This window comes from Ictalurus furcatus, chromosome 9 (assembly GCF_023375685.1).
Source record: "Ictalurus furcatus strain D&B chromosome 9, Billie_1.0, whole genome shotgun sequence".
In the NCBI taxonomy this organism is placed as follows: Eukaryota; Metazoa; Chordata; class Actinopteri; order Siluriformes; family Ictaluridae; genus Ictalurus; species Ictalurus furcatus.
The window spans coordinates 13945945-13968486 of record NC_071263.1 but is presented as its reverse complement, the minus strand read 5'-3'; the positions used below and the strand labels follow the sequence as shown (position 1 = coordinate 13968486).

The following is a 22542-nucleotide window of genomic DNA, read 5'->3' as shown; positions in this document are numbered from 1 at the left end:
ATCCTGAGCTCAGGTTACTGTTTGTGTGGAGTTTCTGAGCAAGTTCACCCCGGGCACGGGTTCCTCAGGTTTCCACCTACCTCCCAAAAACATACCAGTAGATGGAATGCCTATGTTAAAATTGCCCCTGGGTGTGAAATAGTGTGTGAATGTGGGCTTGCGTGGTGCTTGAGATGGACTGGGGTGAGATGGACTGGGGATTCAGGGTGTGACCTTGCCTTGTGCCCAGTGTACAGGATCCACCGTGACCCTGACCAGGATAATGAGGTTACTGAAGGTATAATGAATAAACATAGACTATACTTTACTATCTTGATGATGTCTGTGAGAATTGTCACCTGGTCTCAAAAATTACTAACACAGACACAAATTAAATATACGTCTACCAATTGCACCATAATTTACAATGTTGAGTACCTGAACAAATGTAATTTGTCATAAAAATGGATTATCTTGTATTAGCCAGACTCTCAGATTGCCTTTCGTGCAGAACACAACACTGACATTCCCACATTCCAGGATGACAACTGTAGGGTATGAATGCTGGGTCTACAGGGCTGTGTGTAAGTTGTTTGACAAGCAGAATGGAACACTGAGACACTTTGACTGGCGTGTAAAATCACCAGACCGGTGATTTGGAACAGTGGGTGAAACACTGAAACACAGGTATGTGTTATTTCTTTTGCTAGTTTATGCACACCCTCTGGCTTTAACAGTACAAACCCTGTTAAGCAATAATGGCTGTCAATTTTGCCCACTTTTCCACTCTTACTGAATGTGTAATTCAGCCAGAGTGCATAGGTGCCTATTTTTGTGTTTCAGCTGCTGTTCCAAACAATGAAAAAAGATCTGTCACTTCATTCTCATGTTCATAAGAGTTATGAAGTCTTTTCAGGCTGTTTGGCACAGATTAAAAATATTAAGACATGGTCAATTCCTTTCTTACATAACTTGTAGTATGTGTGTTTAGCCCTTGTTGTAATCACAAACTTCCATTTTCAAACTTTATAATTCATAATGAACTGGTAACCTGGCACAATATCAAGATGGCATGGTATAATGTAAAAACGTCATATTATATTGTTACAGGACTGGTAATGACCCACCATTATCAGTTATATTTATTATTGACCTCTTACAGTTATTTTCATTTTAAATTACATTTACAGCATTTTTAACAGATGCCATTCTCCAGAAGTGCTTTTTAGTCTCTATCAAAAACATATCCTCATGCTAGTACAAATAAGTCAGGGTATAAGAATACAATCAAGCTAAAACCATGTTAGAAAGGAGTTAGTAATATCTGACTGGTCACTTGGGTTTAAACCAGACCACAGATAGGCTTGTTGGTGGACATTTCAGGGTGAAAAAACTCTATGGCTCCAACAAATTGCCAAAATATTATTGCCTCATATTTGAATGGTTTGATTGTGACTAAAAGCCTATTCTAATGGAGTCCATGAACCCTTATATAAAGTACTTGATACTTGCTGATTTGCTTTAAATCCAGTACTAACATCAGACTAAAGAGGCCAACTGCTAATTTACAGTCAATTATATTGTAAATTAATTTACTAAAAAACAAAAAAAAACAAACGAAAGCAAAACAATACAACGGCACACAAGGAAAACATATAACTAGTTAGAATAAATTAACTACGACATGCTTTTGTTTTCAAATTATCATTATTTTGTTGACTAAAACAAGCATAAATTAGTATTTTATTGATACAAAATTAGGCACATTTTAAACGTAGTTTTCAAGCATGCTCTTATTAACAACCAGTTCATCATGGGATGGTACTGGGAACTATGGGAAAATGGGAACCAGTTCATTGGATGGTTAATAGTTCTGTCTTTGTTGTTGTTGTTGTTGTTTTTTTTTAGCATTTTGTGAAAGAGAAACTCTGTTGTAGGCTTTCAGAAAGAACCTTAAAGGGTTCCCTCAGAGGGACTTTAGAGTTCTACATTTTATTTTGAGCACTTTTAAGCACTTGGACGAATCCCAAAAACAGCTGTTATCAAAACAGAAAGTGGCAGACCATCTAAAGTGCTGCTTGTTTTCAAGAGAAGTGTTTGGTATTTTCAAAAATGAATATGAATATTTACCTGATGCTTCTTGAGAAGGATATTGGCACTAGTAAGATCTTTAACCTCCTCATTAACATCACCCTGGAGCTGCTGCTGCAGATTAGCCAACCACTTCTTCAAATCAGCCAAGCTCTCTTCAAACAGCTCTGAGCGATGTGCATCAAACAGAAGTCGGGCCTTTTCCTGTGTGGTATGTTCCAGCTTGTTCCACAGCTCATGAAGTTTCGTCAGACGTTCCTTCACAATGGGTTCAAACTCTGGTTTGGAGGCCATCAACTCTTTACCTTCCTACATAGGTGTACAAGGTTCAGAAGTTACATTTGCATGTTGTTGAATAGATTTAAAGGGATTTACATCGTTTATGGTATGCGAGTAATAAGTATTTTATAGTGAGCTCAGACATGTATAAACCTGATCAATTTTGTTGAGCCAATCCTTATTTGAAGCCAGTTCTGCCATGAAGGCCTGGTGCTTTTGCCATTTGCTGTGAAGGTTGCGAGCCTCATCGTATGAGGTGTCCTGAGCAGTCAGCATCTTCTCATTTATCCACAGAGTAAGCTGAGAAATGAGCCAGAGATAGGAAGAAATGAGTATTAAAAGTAAAATGACTGAAGGCTAGAGAAAGCTATCTATATTCATTCAGATCGGATAGAAAATTCACTTACATCCTGAGTGTTCTGAAGAAAGTGTTGCAGGTCTTTGTTGTCTCTGAGTTTCTTAGATACCTCTTTGGCTTTGTCTTGGTTCTTCTCATATCTGCAGGAACATACAAACAGACATTAGGCAAGTTTCCAGTGCATATAAACACACAACTTACAGTGAGAACGTCTTGCTATCTCCAGAACAAAGCTCTGCTGTTCTAGATGAGCACTTTTACTATGAGATCAATACCCATCAGGACAGGCGCCCAGCTCTCACTACAGCAGACGACCTCCACTTATGGGAAAAATATAGACTTCCTCTACACTACCTAATGCTCTTGTCTCAATGCTGACCCGAGAACGGTGAGATTACACAGCATGTTTTAGTAATCTCCTAACACTACCTGCTAGAAGGAGAACATATAGACACTTTCAAAGCAGTTTAGACTGTGGTTACTTTTCTTTTCCTGTCTTATCCTATTCTTATAAGGTTTACAGTGGTGGCTCAGTTGATAAGACTTTGGATTTCTGATCAGAAGGTCATGAGTTCAAATCCCAGCACCACCAAGCTGGGCCCTTAAGCAAAAAGCCTTTAACCCTCAACTGAGATGAGATAAATGTAAGTCTCTCTGGATAAGGGCATATGCCATAAATGTAAATGTAAATTGCAGAATAACACTGGTCAAATAAAAGACACAAGAGGCATGGACACACAGTATAATATCAGTGAATCTGAAACAGGAACTAAGATAAGAGTATTTAGCATAAACATTATTAAATTTTTCTGACCTGTCTTGGATAGAGTTTATTTTGTCCTTTACTTTCGGTGAGTAAAGGTTTCCACTGTCTATCAGCCTTTGACCTCCATCTAGTGTATGTATTATTTTGTCCTCATTAGCATCCATAGTGGTGACAAAGTCCTCATGCTTCTTCAAAGCCTTCTCTGCCCCATCGAGTGTGTCAGGCTGTTCCAGGTGAGCCAGAACATACTCCTAGTAAATATAAACACAAATGTACAAAGGTTTTTGTATTTGGGTTATGGGTTGGACTGGCCAAATAGCTGGAAAAAGGTTGGCAATATACTTACCTGGTTGTTCAAGATGGTTTCAGCTTGCTTTGCATCTCTTGAGAACTGTTGGAAACCCAAGCCTTGGTCCAAATAGTTCTTTCGGCTTTCCCACATTTTTTGCAGCTCATCCCAACCCTTATCTACGCCCTTCAGCCTCTGATCTAGCTCTTGGTATTGGGCATCCTCCTCTTGGTCACGGGTGACGGCTGCTCCAGTGTCTCTAATGCTGTGATAGTCCTCCTCATGGCTATCCATATCATCTTTTAGTGCATCGTGAAGACTTAGGAGCTTCTCTGCCTCTGGCAGGCTTGTAGGCATCTCCTCAGATGCAATGGCCTTCTGTGTCTTGAAAAGCCAGGACTGAAAGTCATCCAGGTTCTGCAGAAAGTTTTGCAACTTGCTTACTTCACCGAGAGAATCCTCTCTATCCTTTAGCGTTTGTTTCAATGTCTCCCAAGCTTTGTTTAGCTCTGCTTGTTGGGCCAAGATGTCAGCGGCATTCTCAGGATGGTCCTTGACAAGTTGTTGAGCCTCACCACGCAGGAAGTCCAGCTTATCCTGAATAGCAGCCAGGTCTCTTTCCATGCCATAAAGTTTCCTTTGGATAGTCATGACAGCAGCCAGGTCATTTCCAAGGTCCTGTGTAGACTCAATGACTCGTGTCTTGTCTTTGATCCATGCCCCGGTTTCATCACACTCAAGCCCATAATTGTGAAGACTGAGTGCTGAATCCACCTTATGCTTCTTAGATTCTACCATATCCTTAAATGCATCCCACCTGTGAGGGCAGTATAAGCGTTATTAAAGATATGTGATATCTATTGATATTTAATAGGACAAACTAAATTTAGCAAGCAAGGCTTGAAAGTCTATACTTAAAGAATGGTTCTTACCTCTTATTGAGACGAGTCTGACAATCTTTCACCTCTTTGTATCGTGGGTGCCTGCTGTCCTCTAGCTGCTTGGCTGCTCTGTTGATGTTGTCCACCAATATCTGCATGTTGCCCATTTCTTGGGCAAGGATGCTTAACCTGACAACACAAGAAATTATTCATGTAAGAAAACTTCACTATTGAAAAATGTTTACCAAAGTGTCACCAGGCAGCTCCTGGAATGCAGAATTTGCAGTGGAATGGCATGCATGTCAGTAATGCCCATATGTTCTTAAAATAAGAAGTACCAAATACCACTCTACTTGACACATTCCAAACAGGGTGGGCTTGCAGCATGTACATACCTATTCTGAACGACCTCCAGATCCTCCAACGTCTCTGGTGTTTCTAACCCGATCAGCCATGTCTCTTTCTGACCCATCCAGAGCTCACAGGCATCTGTCTCACTGAAAATGGTGTACAGTGCCATAGTGTCCTCTAGCTTCTTCTGTCGCAGGTCTGAGAGAGACAAGAGCTCCATGTACAGATCCCTAATGTCCTGCAAACGCCGCTGGATGTCAGGGGTGTTCTTTAGCTCCTCGGGCAGTGAATTGGCCTGTTTGGTCAAAGCATCAATGGTGGCTCCATTCTTAACTGCCTCATCACTTAGGGCACGATGCCTCTTGAGCAACCTCTGTGTGGTGTACTCCTCATGCCCAATATCTTCAGAGCTCATAAGCCGGATGGCATCCAACAACCAGGCCTTAAGGTCATCAGCGTCACCCTGGAATTGGAAGAAATGTTGCGTGTCCTGGAGGTTCTGTTTGCGGAATGCAGCCAGCTCCTCCAGTTGCTGCCATTGCCTCTGTACTTCCTGCATGCGCTGCTGCACCTTAGGGGTACCAAAATGCTTGGCTTTTATCATCTTCTCACTTTCACCCATCAGCTCCTTCAGGTGATCACGCCAAGCACCTAGCTCATCTTCAAAAGCACGGTGTTTACTCTGAAGCACCAGCACACTGGTCAGGTCCTTGCCATAGTCGAGAGAGGAAAATATGTGTTCCTTCTCACGGATCCAGCTCTCCAGTTCAGCTGTTTCCCAGAAGAAGTGCCATAGACGGCGAGACTGTTCCAAACGGGCCTTGCGTTGTGCTGCAAGTGCACACAGCTCCTGATAACAAAGGTCTAAGTGCTGTACCCTATCTCGAATCACTTGGGGGTCACATGGTTTGTAGCCTGGTTGAGGAGGCAGAGAGCAGAATTTAGTAAAAATCATAGATGAATCTATGATTGTATGATTATTGTACTTCATAGGTCAAATTACTTTACAAGTTTACAATTCCGGTGCTAATCGTATATGACAATAGCATAATAGCATGCTAATAGCAGGGGAAGTGTAAGAAAACTGTTCTACTAACTGTCTCCATTTGCAAATTTGAGAGCAGCTGCATTAGCAGAGCTCACTCTCTCTGCTTGCACAGCAATATCTGCCTCGATTAAAGCATGCTTCTGCAGAAGGTCCTCCACCTCCAACAAGTGCTTCCCAAAATCAGGTGACTGGAGACGATTCTGATAAAAAGTATCAGTTAAGTCACAATCAAATCATATACAAAGAAACTTGATACGCTTGAAATTTAGAACACAATTATTCCTTGCCGGATCTTTCTGAAAAGACAATTACAGAAAATTTTTAAAGCTTAAAGAACTAACTAATTTCACGGCAGTAATCAAAATCCTCTTCTACCTTCATCTCATCTATCCAGTTAATGATGTAAAGCATTTCCTGGAAGATTCTTTGCAAGGTGAGATTCTTCTCCAGGCGGCCCCTGCGAGCGCTCAGAAGCTCCTGGAGGTAGTCCCAAAGCCTCAGGATATTATCCTTCCTCGCATCAATCCTTTTAGCATCATGGTACCTCTCTGCCTCAAGCTCTTTAGACAAGGCCACCAGGGCTTGTACACGCTCCTCATATGCAGCAATGTCTGTCTCAATGGCATCGTGCTTTTTCTTCGCTGCCTCTACTGCTGGTAGATCATATCCAAAATTGTCCTAAAAGGTAAAGGGGTACATTGAAGTATATTGCTTATTTTTTAGACTGTGGCATGTGGATGCAAAAAACAACCAGTCCCAATTTATTCCAAAGCATGTAGGCAACACAATTTACCTGTGCTACCAGTTTCTGGTTCTCCAGCAGCCAGGTTTCTCTCATGGCAGCCTTTCTGTCAAAACGACGGGCCATTTGTTCAAGCTTTTCCTGCCTGATGAGCTCATCTCTAAGCACCCGCTCTCGCTCATATTCAGCCCGTTCCAATCGCTCCCATGCCTGGGTCAAGTGATAATTGTTCGCGCTCAATAACTCAATAATAGTGTTATACAACATGAGATATTACTAATTTTACCATATTGTTATTATATGCAAACCATATATACTTTACAGTAATAGAAAATAAGAAAAGCTAAGCCAGTAGAGGTGTCTCACCCTGTTGATGTCTGCCACCAATGCGCCTTCTTTAGGGGTGTAAACCTTCTGATTGTTGGCCCTCATCCTGCTCTGGATTGTGAAGAGCTGTACTTCCAGGTTTCCCTTATCCTGGAATCTTTATAGATGTTGGGATTAAATGTGAGATAATTCAACATCATTGCCTAAGTCAAATTAAGAACACGTAAAAAATAATAAGAATAAAAATAAATGAGGTCCATTTTTGCGCTTACTTTTGAGGCTTCTCCACAGTACGGTACGAGTTGAAGGCTTGTAATTGTTGCTGGACTCCATTCAAAGAGTTTGCGAGTTTGCGGTTGTTGAGGATAATGATGGTCTGTTCAATCCATGTTAGCAGGTCTGAGGAAAGTGTCTCATACATCTTAATCATCTCTTCTGTCTCAATGGCTTGGTCCAGCACCTGAAGAATGACATGCCTTTTCAGTGCAAGTTTGATTTGTATAAATCACGCATGCTCACACAGAGTTAAGCAAACACTTACATAAAAATAGAATTGCTCTCACCTTCCCAACTCGCTTGCCTTCAACTGCCAGAGCTTTCATCTTGGAGAAGTAATGGTAGAAAGCAACAACATAAGTGATGATGGACTTCTCATCTGGGTTCTCAGTAAACACATCTGCAAATAACAGAAGAAAGAGATGGTCTCTTTCAAACAGAACCATGGTAAAATAAAAGTTTGTTTGCATTAGGAGTCTCTGGTATAAAGACATTTTCTTGCCTTCTGGGTCCAAGAGCTTGGTGACTCCAAGATTTCTCTCAGCCACATTGAAAGCTTGTTGAAGATTGTGAGTTGGATTGGATCTCTGCAGGTTGCCATAGTCAACCAGATCTGGCCTAAAGGAATGAAGGATAAGCAAAATTCATGAAATTATTTCAACGTATTACAGTATTTCATTTCTTGGCAGTATTTGTTTAGTTTGCTTTTGTTTCTCTGCACCTGTGTTTGTGTATGAGGGCATTAAAAGCTAAGCCATCCTTCCAGCTTGTGGTGAAGTTGTTGATATTTACATTCGGGTATCTAAGAATACAAAATAGAACCAAATTAAAACCTATATATGATACTGTACATGATATATGATATACTGATAGCACTGAGACGACCGATAACATTTACCCAGCTGTCTTCATTTGACACCAAAGCAACAAGGCATCTTTAGCAGAGCGTGTCTCCTGCTTACCCGTCAGGTCTGATTCCACTACAATGTCTTGAATCTGTGAGACAGGAAGAAAATGGAAAGCAGATGGGTATAAGCTGGTTACTGGTATCCCATTTTCCAAAACTGCACATTATTTCATGGCATTTATAGGCATTGTAATTTACCCTGAGTAATCAAATGTAAAACATTTGGCTAATGCCTTCCTTGTGATCAAAAATGTTACAGCCATCCATTTTGTATACCACACATCCTACACAAGGGTTGCGGGGAGCCTCAAGCCTGTCCCAGGGACAGTGTGCCAACCCATTGCAAGGCATCACACATACATTCACACACTACGGACAATTTGTAAATGCTAATTTGCTAATTAGCCTACAATGCTGGGGAGGAGACCGGAGTACCTGGTGGAAACCCCCAAAGCATGGGGAGAACATGCAATCTCTGTGCACAGGGTGGAGATGGGATGCAAACACCCAACCCTAGAGGTGTGAGGCAAATGTGCTAACCACTAAGCCACCATGCCCTCACTGTCCCACATAACTTCACTTAATTAGATTTTATTTAGGCTTGAGTTCTGGGAGCTGTGTAAGGATTAATAGCTAAAAATGGATATGCTCTCTTTTAACTTTTCAGTTTTTTTAACACATGGAAGAATCCAGACCAAAGAAAAAGTAATCAGCTCTGCTCTTTCCTTTTCTTTCCTCTTTCCTCTGCTCTCCTTTTCTTCCAAGTGGAGGGATTAAATTATGCAGCAGATCATATTGTTTAAACTAGCTGAGCTAAAAATACACTGACTGTCAATGTAGTAATTAAAATTAAATAGTGACCCTGTTATTTGTCAGTATAAATATTAATGTTTTGTTGCTGTGAAACCAAATTAAAAAGCATGGATACAAACTGCTGTATAAATGGTGGGACATTTGAATATCTTGAAGATTGTTTCTGACTTTTACTTAGGTAACATGTTACTCATTCATATACATTATGAGCACTTTAATCTCAAATCGGGTGTATTCAGCTCACCTGGAAGCGAAGAATGATTGTCCAAATGAGCCCCAAGATAAGTCGATGGTTCCCATCTACAATATCATGTGACCCCATGTTCTCCAAATGAACCCTCTGCTCCCTTAGAAACTGCAGGGCCTTGTCTACATTCTCCAGACAGTGAATCCTCATTCGACCTTTAGTGGGCCTGGGCTGTAAAATGCAGAAATAAGCTACAGGATGCTGAAAGATAACTATGTCTGTAAAGTCTGCCTAGTTGTATCAACAGATACTCACCAGCCTTTCACCTGACAGAACCTCAAGTAGCTTGATGAGCATCCTCCCATCCCGCAGGTCTAGATAGAGGTCTGAGATCCGGCAGCTGACTCGAGCCAGGATGGAGTTTACCCATTTTGTGAAGGTCTTCTTTTGCACAGCTTCTCGCTCATCTGGTAGGCAGAGTGAGAGGAAACTATTAAGCTAAGCTAGCTAGTCTAAAAATGCTTGCTTGCCCCCCCCCCGTCCATATGTTCACTTGTAACATAGATTTATGACTTTGGGGCCTTAAGAGTACACACAGATACTATCTGCTGAGGAATGTGTATTTGAGATAAACAGAAATATGCATGTAGGTGTACTTTTTGACTTCCTTTGTCACACATATTTTTTTTTGATTGTTCCTCTTATGAAATAAGTGGACCACAGGGGCTTCCCAAACAGTACAAGAGATAAAATGCTAAGCAAAAGCAAAATACAATACCCAAAAATGATATATCAGCATGGAAAGCTCACAAATCCTCCCACCATTGGGTTTGAAACCTTACATCTTAAGTAACAAATACAAATGAAGTAGCATTCGCAGTATTTCAAATGATGTTCTTATTTATAACTCGCCACTTGCCAAACGAGATCTTAAATTAAACTGCATCATTAATAAGTGTTTTATAAATGATTCAGTCCTCATGACAACAAAAGTCAGGCAGCAGAGAGAGAGTGAGAGAGAGAGAGAGAGAAAGAGAGAGAGAGAGAGAGAATGCATCTAACGGTAATGGAGAAAAGTGGCATTTGGATGGAAAACATTAGAACAGGGTGCAGGGCCTGAGAGTACGAACCCATGCTTTTAAGCTTATCCTCCCTGAGACCCATGAGACACTAGCCTACCACTTTTACCACTAACTACAGAATAACAGTGTAGAAGCACTGTCAAAACATATGGCCCATATGTCACTCTTCCACAACCCCCCCCCCCCCCCAAAAAAAAAAACACACACAAAAAAACACCAGATTTGTACAGTACGGAAATAAACGTTCTGAATAAATCATATTAGAGAGGAAGGAAAGCTGCAGCACTATACGCCACTACAAAACACACCAACCCTGATCACCAATGCCTGAAAAAGTTATGACAATTAGAAAAAGCAAACATTATGACACTAACTTACTGTACTATGCAAATTAAGATTTTTGGCTGAATAAATGAACATCATTGTTTTTACAGTGGTGCTTGAAAGTTTGTGAACCCTTTAGAATTTTCTATATTTTCTGCATAAATATAACCTAAAACATCAGATATTCACACAAGTCCTAAAAGTTGACAAAGAGAACCCAATTAAACAAATGAGACATGTCCAAAAGCAAGAAGTGTAATAGTCTGCGAGGTCACAAAGGAGCCAGGGTAAATTCTAAGCAACTAAAAGCTTCTCTAACATTGGCTAATGTTAATGTTCATGAGTCCACCATGAGGAGAACACTGAACAACCGTGGTGTGTGCAGCGGGGTTGCAAGGAGAAAGCTACTGCTTTACAAAAACAAAACAATGCTGCTGTTTGCAGTTTGCTAAAGATCACATGGACAAGTGAGAAGTTCACATAAAATATTATGTGGATAGATGAGACCAAAATGGAACTTTTAGGCTTAAATGAGATGGGTTATGTTTGGAGAAAGGAAAACACTACATTTCAGCATAAGAACCTTATCTCATCCGTGAAACATGGTGGTGGCAGTATCATGGTTTGGGCCTGTTTTGCTGCATCTGGGCCAGGACGACTTGCCATCATTGATGGAACAATGAATTCAGAGTTACACCAGTGAATTCTAAAGGAAAATGTCAGGACATCTGTCCGTGAACTGAAATGAGTCGTGAAAATGAGTCATGCAGCAAGACAATGACCCTAAGCACAAAAGTCATTCTACTAAAGAATGGTTAAAGAAGAATAAAGTTAATGTTTTGGAATGGCCAAGTCAAAGTCCTGACCTTAATCCAATAGAAATGTTGTGGAAGAACCTGAAGCAAGCAGTTCATGCGAGGAAACCCACCAACATCCCAGAGTTGAAGTTGTTCTGTACTGAGGAATGGGCTAAAATTCCTCCAAGCTGATGTGCAGGACTGATCAACAGTTACCGGAAACATTTAAGTGCAGTTATTTCTGTATAAGGGGGTCACACCAGATACTGAAAGCAAAGGTTCACATACTTTTGCCACTCACAGATATGTAGCATTGAATCAATTTTCCTCAGCAAATAAATGACCAAGTATAATATATATTTTTTTAATTGTTTAATTGGGTTCTCTTTACTCTTAAAATGATATTTTATCTTTATTAGTTTTTAGAACTTGTGTGAAAATCTGATGAGGTTTTAGGTCATATTTATGCAGAAATATAGAAAATTCTAAAGGGTTCACAAACTTTCAAGCACCACTGAACTGGGATTTCAGACCCCTGTCTGTTAAATTTGCTCCAAGATAGAAAGGCAATATCATTCTAACTGCTAACTGCCTCTCTGTGTAGTGTGTAAGCAAGCATGGCTTCTTTTTTTCCATCCCTCAGCTGCTGCAAGAGCATTGTTCTGGCTGTTCTCACCAAGTTGAATCCTCACATGGAGGAATATAAACTCTGCTAAACTGTGCTGTCTCTCAGGTGGTATTAGCTCAGCATCAGAGTGAGCCTAAATGTTGCTCAGCTTCACATGGCTTGGGCTCAAATCTCCTCTCAAGCTCTAGCGACAGGTCAATGAATTATTTATACTGATGGATTTTCCTTGTACCGAGTAAGCCTGTGTTTTTCACTACAGTCAGCATTTGCTGTAAAGCCATTCAGAAAATTTATTGGTGCCCATCACTAAATGCTAACTTGTAGTTAACTGAGTGAAATGGTAATATGTCTAACAGGGTGATTGGAGGTCAGAGTATAGTTGACATTTGACAAAAATAATCAGTGGAAGGAGCGGGTGGAATAGAGAAGTAGAGAAAAACAGAAGACTGAAACACAATCTGCTTTTATGCCAAGCCCAAAAAACTGAAAGAAACTGCCACTAGCATCATTAGCTCATCATTATGTGCAAATGAACTATAATTCTGTAAACCAAACCAAATAAAAAAAGTTATTCAGGGATTTAAAAAATAAATAAATAAATAAATAATAATAATAATAATAATAATGATAATAAGCTACCAAACCCCTACTGGTACTGACTACTAGCTAGGTAACGTTAGCTAAAAGTCAGCATAGCTGGAATCACTTCTTTTTTTCAGAGGTTTTTTTTTTCTTTTCTTTTCATAATGCTTGTCTGTAATTCATTACAAATCATTAACACCATTTTAAACATAGTTTAATGCTAAGAAATATGCTTTGTGCAATTTTTACAAGCATGAGTACAAGGAATTGTTCATAAACAGTAAGCAGAGGTGGGAAGTAACGAATTACAATTATTTCTAATATTTTGCATCTGAGCACTACATGGAGTTGATCTAAATTCCTAACATATTTAAACTTTAAGACATGTGACAGCAAGAATTAAATCTAATACCTATCACTGTGATCTGTGATGGCTAGCTATTAGCACTCAGCTAGTTTGTAACAATAGAGTTATCATGGTAGCTAACGTTTGATAGATTAGGAATAAAGCTGTTGCTAGGTAGCTGATATTTCCCAATGTTCCTCAGTTCCTTGAAGAAAGGGGCAGTGATTTACCTTCAGTAACTAAAACAAGCGTCTGATTTGAGACTGACTTCTTTTTCTTTTGTTTTCTTTTACTGTCATGTTATACTTTTCTACCTGAACTTGAGTCAGGAACTTGAAGCTGTACTTCACCTTTCATTAGACTATTTATTCAGAATTATTCAGTATTTGCATTTTTACTTCAGTAAAGAATTTGTGTGTTAGCACATGTTTGGTGACATTAAATGTCACTGATATTATGTTACTAAATGTAACGCAAAAATGAAGCATAAAATACATGGAAATGAATTGCCAATGTATTTCCACAAGCTGCAGTATGCATACAGCATTAGAATTTCAAAAACAAACAAATGAAATGGCAAAAAAAAACTGTGGCGAATTATTTGGTCAGGGAAAGTACTGGAGTTCAAATAAACTTGTTTACATACCTTATGTTTTTGTTTTTTGTTTTTTTAAAACCATGTAGAAATACAATGTTTGTTGAAAAAATAAGTAGGTCACTCTATAAATATCTTTTTTATTTTAATTAATATTATTTTGTTAAACCCCGACCGGCCCTCGGGTATTTTGATATGGTCTTTTTGAAAAAAGTTTGGACACTCCTGATCTACATGCACAAAACCTTTTAGCATTTAGAAATAACATTTTATGATCAATATAGCATAGTGTAAAATATCTTTACTAAAACACCATCACTATTTTCTTAAACGTGGTATACCAGCACACTGTTCTACCACCACACCGTTAAATATTTAATGTAAACGCAGTAATGTGAACAAGCACTTACCAAGCACAACAGATTTTGCCCTACACAAAAACCACCACAACCAAACTCTCCTAACTAACGAAAGGGACACAGGGAGGCTGGACATGGCAGAGGATGTTACCCTTTGTCTCACGGAGGGAGCGAGGGGCAGAGGATGTAGCCAAAGGAGAACTGTACCTTGAAGAAGTCTGAACCTCCCGTCTAAGATGGAGTTGAAGTAGATGTTGGAGGTGCTGTGGCTTAGCCAGCGGGTGCGTTTCATACTCTGCGAAGAGGATGATGAGGATGAAGAAGGTTTTTGCGGGGGCGAGGGTCGGGATAGTCTCGAAGTATAGGAGGATGAGGAAGAGGAAGACGAGGAGGAGGAGGCAGAGACCGTTAAGGGGGCTTGGGTTGGTGGAATGCCCCGTAAAGTGCTGTTCCTCTCAGGCAAATTCTTGGGTTCATGCTTGGTGTGTCCGTTAGTCTTGGGTGCTGCTTTGTTCTCGCTACATTGAAATCTGGACACAGGCGGTGTGCTCCTGCTTCTGGTGGCTTGAGTGCTGATGCGGATGGGGAGTTCTTTTCCTGAGGAGTAGGCACTGGAGCGGATTGAACTGACCTCTCTGCTGGTGTTCAGGCTGAGCTTCACCTCTGGCAACTGGCTCTGACTCACAGGCATGGTGTGACACAGACAAGGGCTGCTCATTATCAGACAGCGCTACACACACCTCTGCGGGTCAGCTTGACAGATGCAAAGTCTATCGCTTCCTCTCTTCTGTCTTCGAGTCCTCCTCCTCTCCCATTCTCCCGCCCTCCATCCCTCCCTCCCTGTTTTTTACTCTCAGCTAGTGCAAGGAGCAGCTTCTCCAGCACCCAACTCATGCATATAGTATATCCTTGCTCACTTCCTCCTTTGCACAAACACATGATGTCATCATATGGGAAGTACGTGGTTGCATGCTTTGAAAAGCATTCATTAATACAGGCTTCTCAAAAGAAATAAATATTCTATAAAACGATAGATGAAAATGTACAGGAAGTGTATATTTGCAAGAACTGAACACAACTGTATATTTAAATCTGTAATGTGAACTACATCTGTAATGTGAAATGTAATGTGAAATTACATGTATAATGTGAAATATAATCATTTTGTTAGCTTGTTACAAAAGAAGTTTGATCACAAGCACTAAAGAACGTATCCCCTCACTCCTCAGTCTGTCTGCTTAGTGTCTACCTTGCTCTTTGTCAGGAAACTCTAATCGCATTAAATAAAGATCACTGCACATGCTGAGTACATTACACCAGCTCTCTACTGCAGCAGCATGTCTGCACCTTAAAGACACAGGCTAGAGAAGCATCAACAACACAGAACAAATTATTCTGCCTGTCCTTCTAAAACAAGCAACCCTGTTACAGTGTCACAGGATCTGAGCAATTAAGATCTCCCACAAATTCACAGAAATCAATATTTCACTAAAATGCTTTGTGCTCATGCAAGGGCGTAGTTTTGGTTTAAGAAAAAAAAATGCTCAGACACTAATATAAAATTAGGGTTTGTATAAACAGAGACCCAGGAAAAGGATCATTGTTATGACAAAATATGGCATATAAGGACATCCATGCATCCATTTTCTGTACCGCATATCCTACATGTGGGGGAACCTGGAGCCTATCCCAGAGGACTTGGGGCACATGTCAGGGGACACCCTGGACGGGGTAGCAATTGCACACACAATTACACACAAACATACACACACACACACACACACACACACACACACACACACACACACACACACTATGGACAATTTAGAGATGCCAATCAGCCTACCATGACTGTCTTTGGAACTGTGGGACCGGAGTACCTGGAAGAAACCCTGAAGCATAGGGAGAACATGCAAGCTTTGTGCATGCAGGGCGGAGACATGAGTCAAACCCTGGAGGTGAGAGGTAAGTGTGCTAACCACTAAGCCACCGTGGTCCCCCCACCACATATAAGGATATAATAAATTAAAATTTCAATGAGTCCCATCCAGGGTATGTTCTCGTTCCACTGTGTGACCCGAACCAGGATTCAATTTAATTCAATTAAATTTTATCTGTATAGAGCTTTTTACAATGGACATTGTCTCAGAGGAGCTTTACGGAAACATATAAACACAGGATACAGATTTAAAATGTGTGAATTTATCCCTAAGATGATATGAGGAAGAAACCTTGAGAGGAACCAGACTCAAAAGGGAACCCATCCTCATCTAGGTAACAACGGATAGTGTAAAAGTAAAGGGAAGTTCATTATAATTTTTATATGACGTCTGTTTTGTTGAACTGATCTACTGTTCACTAAAGGAGACTTGAGTGCAAAACTGTATGTGGTAATAGCAGTCCTAAGGCCATAGCAGCAACCGTACTCCCAGCGACCACAGTGAAATTGTCCATGTGAAATAAAGTGGTTATTGAAGATGAATGAATGAATAAGTCAAATTTAAATGAATGTTTACATATTGCCACCTACATCTTAAATATTGGACATTTTGGGAATATAAAGAGTAGAACTGGGTGAAAATACATAAAATAACTGTATGATCTAATAACAAATTAATTATATTGTATAAATGCCTCAGAAGTGCCCTGAATCCTCTGTTTCTGTGTGTGTGTGTGTGTGTGTGTGTGTGTGTGTGTGTGTGTGGAGCACTAGAACTCTGGCCTTGCACAGAGCTATTTTAAGGCTCCAGTTTCAGAGCAGCCATGCCACAGGTGTAGCAGCAATGACATGCTCTCACTGCTTTGAGCCTTGAATGCAGACAGGCAGGGCAGCTGTCCAGCTCCATCAGACTAAAGAACTCTGGGCATGTAGCAGAGATCTGAGATAGCTGGCTGAAGAAGTAAAGGGGGAGGAAACGAGAATCTAGGGAATGGGTTTGGATGCCGGGGGTTCAGGCTTTTCTTAGACTTTTTAGTCTGAGAGACTTAAAGAGTTTTCAAAAATGTGTAATCAGCCAAAATGACCCTTTAGGTCACATCATACAAAAGTCACCTGCGAGAGCCTTGATGCGTGAACGCTCGAAGCGCCGAGCTGTGCTGTTGTCGTTGTCCAGCTCCTCATCGGACAGCTCAAAGCGCGTGTTGATGCGGCTGTACTGCTGTGTGATATCACAACTGTCAAAGTCTGTGGTGGAAGTCATGGCTGCTAGAGGGGGCGGGAGGGCAAGAAGACCTCAGAGCAATATGGAATGGGGCCAATGGATTATCTGTAAAGACAGAAGAGACCCATTATTAACCATTAACCATTTTTTTCTGCCAACCTACTTCAAGTTTCAGGGTTAAAATAAACCATTGAGACTACTCATATCGCAGATTTCTTCATGCTGAAGATTATTGTGCATGGCCGAATCCTGATCTGCTTTCATTAAACACATGAATGGTGAACATTTTTATTTGGAAAAGTAGTAAAACCACTACAGAATAAACAAAGAAATGATGGCTTAAGATACTTAAAAGCCAGTGTAGCCACTATGTTTTTTAAAGTACTGTATGATGTGTGAGTTTTCCATATACCAGCACAAATAATTACCACTAAACAAGACACCAAAGCAACACATAGTTATACTCTTCACATTAGTTATTTGAATAGGCCAGCATTTTCAGAGTACGTGCATGTACCTCTGTGGCGTGATGGGTGAAGGTATGTGGTTAAGATAGCTCTATCTTCCAGAGGCATGCTGCTTTTTCCTACCCTTATCGCCCAACACAGGGGCTGGGCAACCCCTCCAAGTAAAATAACACAGAATTCTACTAATATCGTCGTCACATACTATGTGTTTTGAGTTAATGTACATGGCTGCTTATTTCATGATTCAGCCATGTGTAAAAGCTTTGATTCAGCACATTTTAACCATGCAGTGGCTTCAAATTACAGACTTATTCTTCTGGACTATTTGAGACACATATACTGCAAAGACAGGACTTGTTATACAATGGCCCCCAAAAAAGTATTTCCTACAAATAGGAAATAGGAATTTCACTGCATTAGGAAACAGCACGTCTAACCAAGTGCCATTTATTTAAATAATAATAATAATAATAACTATAATAACTATAATAATAATAATAATAATAATAATAATAATAATAATAATAATAATAAAGCACAGTTTTAAAGCAAAATCTTTCCCAAAAAAGTAGACTGTTATGTTTAAAAATGAAAAAAAAAAAGATATATTGTTCAAAATTAGACAAAAAATTTTTTTGGACACCTAAGTCTATTCGGTTAATTCATAGTTAATGTGATGAACTACAGCATGTGGTTACTCCGCTAAATGACTCCACACATCCACTATAAACTACCTTGGTTAAAAGTAATTGCAAGAATGGCTTTGCAGCCAACTTTGCATCATCTGTTCCTTCCTCCACAGTTGGATATATTGTAAAAAATAAAATAATAATAAAAAAATGTTCAAATGAAAACAGACAACATACAGGCAGAGCCAGAAAGACCACCAGCAGACTAGGCAGGATACTTCTGAGTAAAATCAAGAAAAAACGGTTGAGAAACAGAAGCAAGGATCTCTTCAGACATCAGTGATTTATCAGATATCGCTGGAGCACAAACTATTCAAAACAACATCAACGGGGAACTGTCTTATTATCAGATTAATCCAATTTTAACTTGAATGGACCTGATGGTAGAGTAGTTACTATAGGTTTGAAGCACAGAGGTGGAAATGTCCAAGTCTGGGTTTTTCCTACAGTGGTGTTGAATAATGATCCAAAGAATAACAGAACGCCTTTTAAAAGAATACTTTGCCAAAGAGAAAATCGAAGTCTTGCAATGGACCTACCTCCCAGAATCCTGACCTAAACTCTATAGAGCATCTATGAGATGCAATGGAGAAGAAATTAGCAGATTGTTTATGCTCTAGTGTGGATGAATTGAACGTTTTGTTGGTTGAAACTTGGAGAAACTGGTTAATTCAAAGCCCAGAGGTTGTCAAGAAGTTCTGTAGAACAAAGGATGGCAAACTATGGTTACTGAAACACTGTAACTGTGATCTTCAAGTAAGCCACTATGGAGTGTCCAAATACTTTTTTTGGTCTAATATTGAACAGTATATCTATTCTTTTTATATTTTCAAAATAACCATCTATTTTTTTGCTTGAAAAGTGTGCTTGTGCTATCTTTCTTTTTAAAAAATAAAATAAATTGCCATTTTGTTTGATGTGTTTTTTAATTTAGTGAAATTCATACCTTTATCTGCCACAAGTGTGGCTTAACAGTCCAAACACTTTTTGGGGCCGTTCTATGTGACTACTTGTCTCCAGACATTACCAGGTCTATCTCATGCCTGGGTAAATATATAATCTTTTTAGTTAACTAGCAAATATAGCGATTTGATAGAAATCACCACTGTTTTATAAATCATAATGCTATGAGCTTTAAACACAGTAAGGTTATCGCTTTCACTGATGATATCCCCATTGAATCATGACGCAATTATCATGCAGCTATCGTACAAAGACGTGATGCAAAGAAGAAAGAGAACAACAGGTTGAGAGAAGAGGCCCTGGTGGAGGAGGAGTGCTTCTTTCACTCTCTCCTCTGTATCAGGAGGTTGCAGAGAGGATGTTATCAGAGAATGATGCTCCCTCCCTCAGCGGGAATCCCCTTATCACAGCATACAGAGTCTACTCCTGCTCCGTCAGCCTGCTTTCTGCAACCGTACTTACGTTAATGGTTAAACACATGGCATGTGACATAGCTCCTGCAATCTAGATAGGAAGAGCCGGTCTAATGTCCTCACATAAAAATGTATTATTTAAAAATATATATATTACTAATTTAACTTCAAAATGGATATTGATTTGGATACTCTGTATATTAAACATGTGTGATGAGCAGGCTGATATTTCTATCATGCCAAGCGAACTGTTGTACACTAGCTGTGAAGCAGGAGAGTGTAGTGGAATATTTCTGGTGCGCGTGATGATGAAGTAGTGAAACTAGAGACAGGCGTGGTTTGGATGCCCTCGTGCGCTGTGGTATGAAGAGCTACAACCTGGCAATGAGTGCTCTGTTTTCCACAGAAGCACTGATGATCAGTGTTATTGCCATGAAGTTAGCAAATAAAGCATTAATCCTGGAAACCTGTTAAGCAAACTGTGCTGTAATAGCAGCCAAGTCAAAACAAGAATAGAGTGCGTTAACAGACATTATAACATGCACGTGGAAAATCAAACATGGCTTTGTGATCTGATTGCCGTTAAACCCATAATACTTCCAGGACCTGTCAAGGGGTCAGGAGCTACATGCATTTTTATTAGTTAATGAATCATTTATAGTAGTTACTGAGTTTTGCTGTGAATAACTGAGTGATACACTGAGGCTTCAAGGGGTTAACAGGATTGGAAGAACTGAAGTGGAACAAATCAATGTTCCTGGAATATAATAAACAGCAGTCAACAGATTGTTAATGTAATTCTATTTAGATTTAAGTTCATAACATAAGTGTGCAGACCACAGCAGGATGTCCTTATAAGGTTAGGACTAGGCAGGACACATAATTTCTTTGTTATTTCAAAGCTTGGTGGTAAAACAGGGCTGTTTTACTTCCACTGATATTGTGAACCACACTGTTTATTTAATACACAGAATGTGTGTGTGTGTGTTGTGTGTGTGTGTGTGTGTGTGAGAGAGAGAGAGAGAGAGAGAGAGAGAGAGAGAGAGAGACGTTGGAGCTAAAAGTTATTTGTGCCCTCGTGTATTTACACTTTACATTATGGTACCAGAATGTGTGCGTTACACTGGAAATAAAATTTAAAAACATAAATAAAGATAAAAAAGGTGAGGTGTGCAATTTTAAAAGGACAAACTAAACTTTTCACAACAAGTAACACCTGTCAGCAAAGTGGGGAAAAAGTTCATCTTCAAGTCCTTTGGCTTTTACACTTTAGTACACATTCTGTGGCTCTCAGCTTCTCCAACAGACACACTAACAAGAAACAATATACTATACTGCTCATGTACAGCCATGAAGATCCAACAAACAAAATGATTCATGAATAATAACGTAGTAAATACTGTGTCAATATCATAAGGCATTAAAAAAAAAGAGTAGCACATAGAGCAGAACATAATTGTAGCCTACTACAATGCAATAATACAATAATAAAAGTAGTTTCTTTTCTTTTTTTTAAATAACAAACAACAGTCTTATACATTATTTTAAGAAATTAATGAATTTATGAATTACAATTAAGAAATTAAAAAGACTTACCAATAGAGATATTGAAATCTTATTGGCAACTTCAGTGTATAGTTGAAAGGAATCCTGTAGTTGTGTGTTAGGTGTGTTATAATCCGAGGTGAGGAGCTGAGGCCGGGGACAGCGACATGGGGACTGTGTGCAGCTCGGCGCTCTCGACCCGCCCAAACGGTTAAAAATAAAGCGCGCCTCGCAGCGCACAGCGCAGGACGCACATTCCTGCTGAGCACCACTGCCTTTAAATGGCACATGCACTGAGAATGGAGCTGCTCACTCCCACTTAGAGTGTGTTCCGCCTTCACACGGACACTGGCCATGCAAAAGAATCACCTCTACATGAACTGGGAATGTAGACCACCAATAACACCGCAGGGAGCACGAGGCCTGTGCTAATTTCAGCTTTTTAAAAAAAGGGCACCAAGTGTTATGGTTCATAGGACACCTTTCATATCATATACACTTTACCTTAAATTTTACATTGTTCCACATGTGAGTAATATGCCATTGCATGGGGAAAACATTGCACGTGAACTCCAGTAAACACATGACATCGAGTGAATAATACAGTGCTACATCGTGATTTCTTCTGTTTTTGTGTAGATCTGACAGTAAATCGTAAATCTAAGATAAAACAAAGGCAACCTGAGTGAACACAAAACACAGTTTTGAGATGATAATGTTATTTACTGAAGCAAAGAAATTATCTAATACCAACTGGGCTTGTGTGAAAATGTAGTTGCTAATTCCCCAAATCTATGAAACTGAATTAATAATGGGGTTCAGCTGGACTAGATGCAACCAGGCCTGATTACTGCAAACCCTGTTCAATCAAATCAACACTTAAATAGAACTTTTTCAACAGCATGAAGTTGGTTAAAAGATCTTACACAGTAACACACTATGCCAAAAAGTGTGTTTGAAATAAATCAGTCTGGGAAGGGTTACAAAGCTATTTCAAAGGCTCTGGGACTCCAAAGAACCACAGTGAGAGCCATTTTCTCCAAATGGATAAAACTCGGCACAGTAGTGAACCTTCCCAGAAGTGGGCGACCTTCAAAAATTCCTCCAAGAGGACAACAACGGCTCATCCAGCAAAGTCACAAAAGAGCCAAGGATGACAACAAGGGAACTACAGGCCTCTCTCGCATCAATAAAGGCCACTGTTCATGACTCCACTATCAGAAAGACACTGGGAAAAATGGCATCTATGGAAGAGTTCTTCCATTGTTCTCTGCTTGATATTGCTTTGCTTGTATTT

General features: G+C 39.8%; 1 protein-coding gene across 2 annotated transcripts in view; it reads right to left on the bottom strand.

The window, feature by feature from the left end:
* Positions 1-21515, bottom strand: part of sptb (spectrin, beta, erythrocytic) — a 29824-nt gene extending 8309 nt beyond the window's left edge. Inside the window, exons 1-20 of one of the 2 annotated variants that reach the window (XM_053633679.1) lie at positions 21297-21515; positions 17060-17273; positions 9610-9761; positions 9352-9525; positions 8286-8383; positions 8109-8189; positions 7890-8005; positions 7675-7787; positions 7384-7571; positions 7151-7268; positions 6836-6994; positions 6418-6720; positions 6092-6242; positions 5039-5909; positions 4695-4832; positions 3820-4579; positions 3522-3724; positions 2757-2847; positions 2503-2649; positions 2110-2379 (exon numbers count right to left, since the gene is read on the bottom strand). In XM_053633679.1, coding sequence (XP_053489654.1) covers positions 2110-2379; positions 2503-2649; positions 2757-2847; positions 3522-3724; positions 3820-4579; positions 4695-4832; positions 5039-5909; positions 6092-6242; positions 6418-6720; positions 6836-6994; positions 7151-7268; positions 7384-7571; positions 7675-7787; positions 7890-8005; positions 8109-8189; positions 8286-8383; positions 9352-9525; positions 9610-9761; positions 17060-17207 — 4281 coding nt within the window. In that variant the 5' untranslated portion in view covers positions 17208-17273; positions 21297-21515. Of the gene's footprint in view, positions 1-2109; positions 2380-2502; positions 2650-2756; positions 2848-3521; positions 3725-3819; positions 4580-4694; positions 4833-5038; positions 5910-6091; positions 6243-6417; positions 6721-6835; positions 6995-7150; positions 7269-7383; positions 7572-7674; positions 7788-7889; positions 8006-8108; positions 8190-8285; positions 8384-9351; positions 9526-9609; positions 9762-14214; positions 15436-17059; positions 17274-21296 lie in introns of those variants that run through there. The other variant, XM_053633678.1, reaches the window with a different exon arrangement.
* Between the last annotated feature and the right edge of the window lie 1027 nt (positions 21516-22542).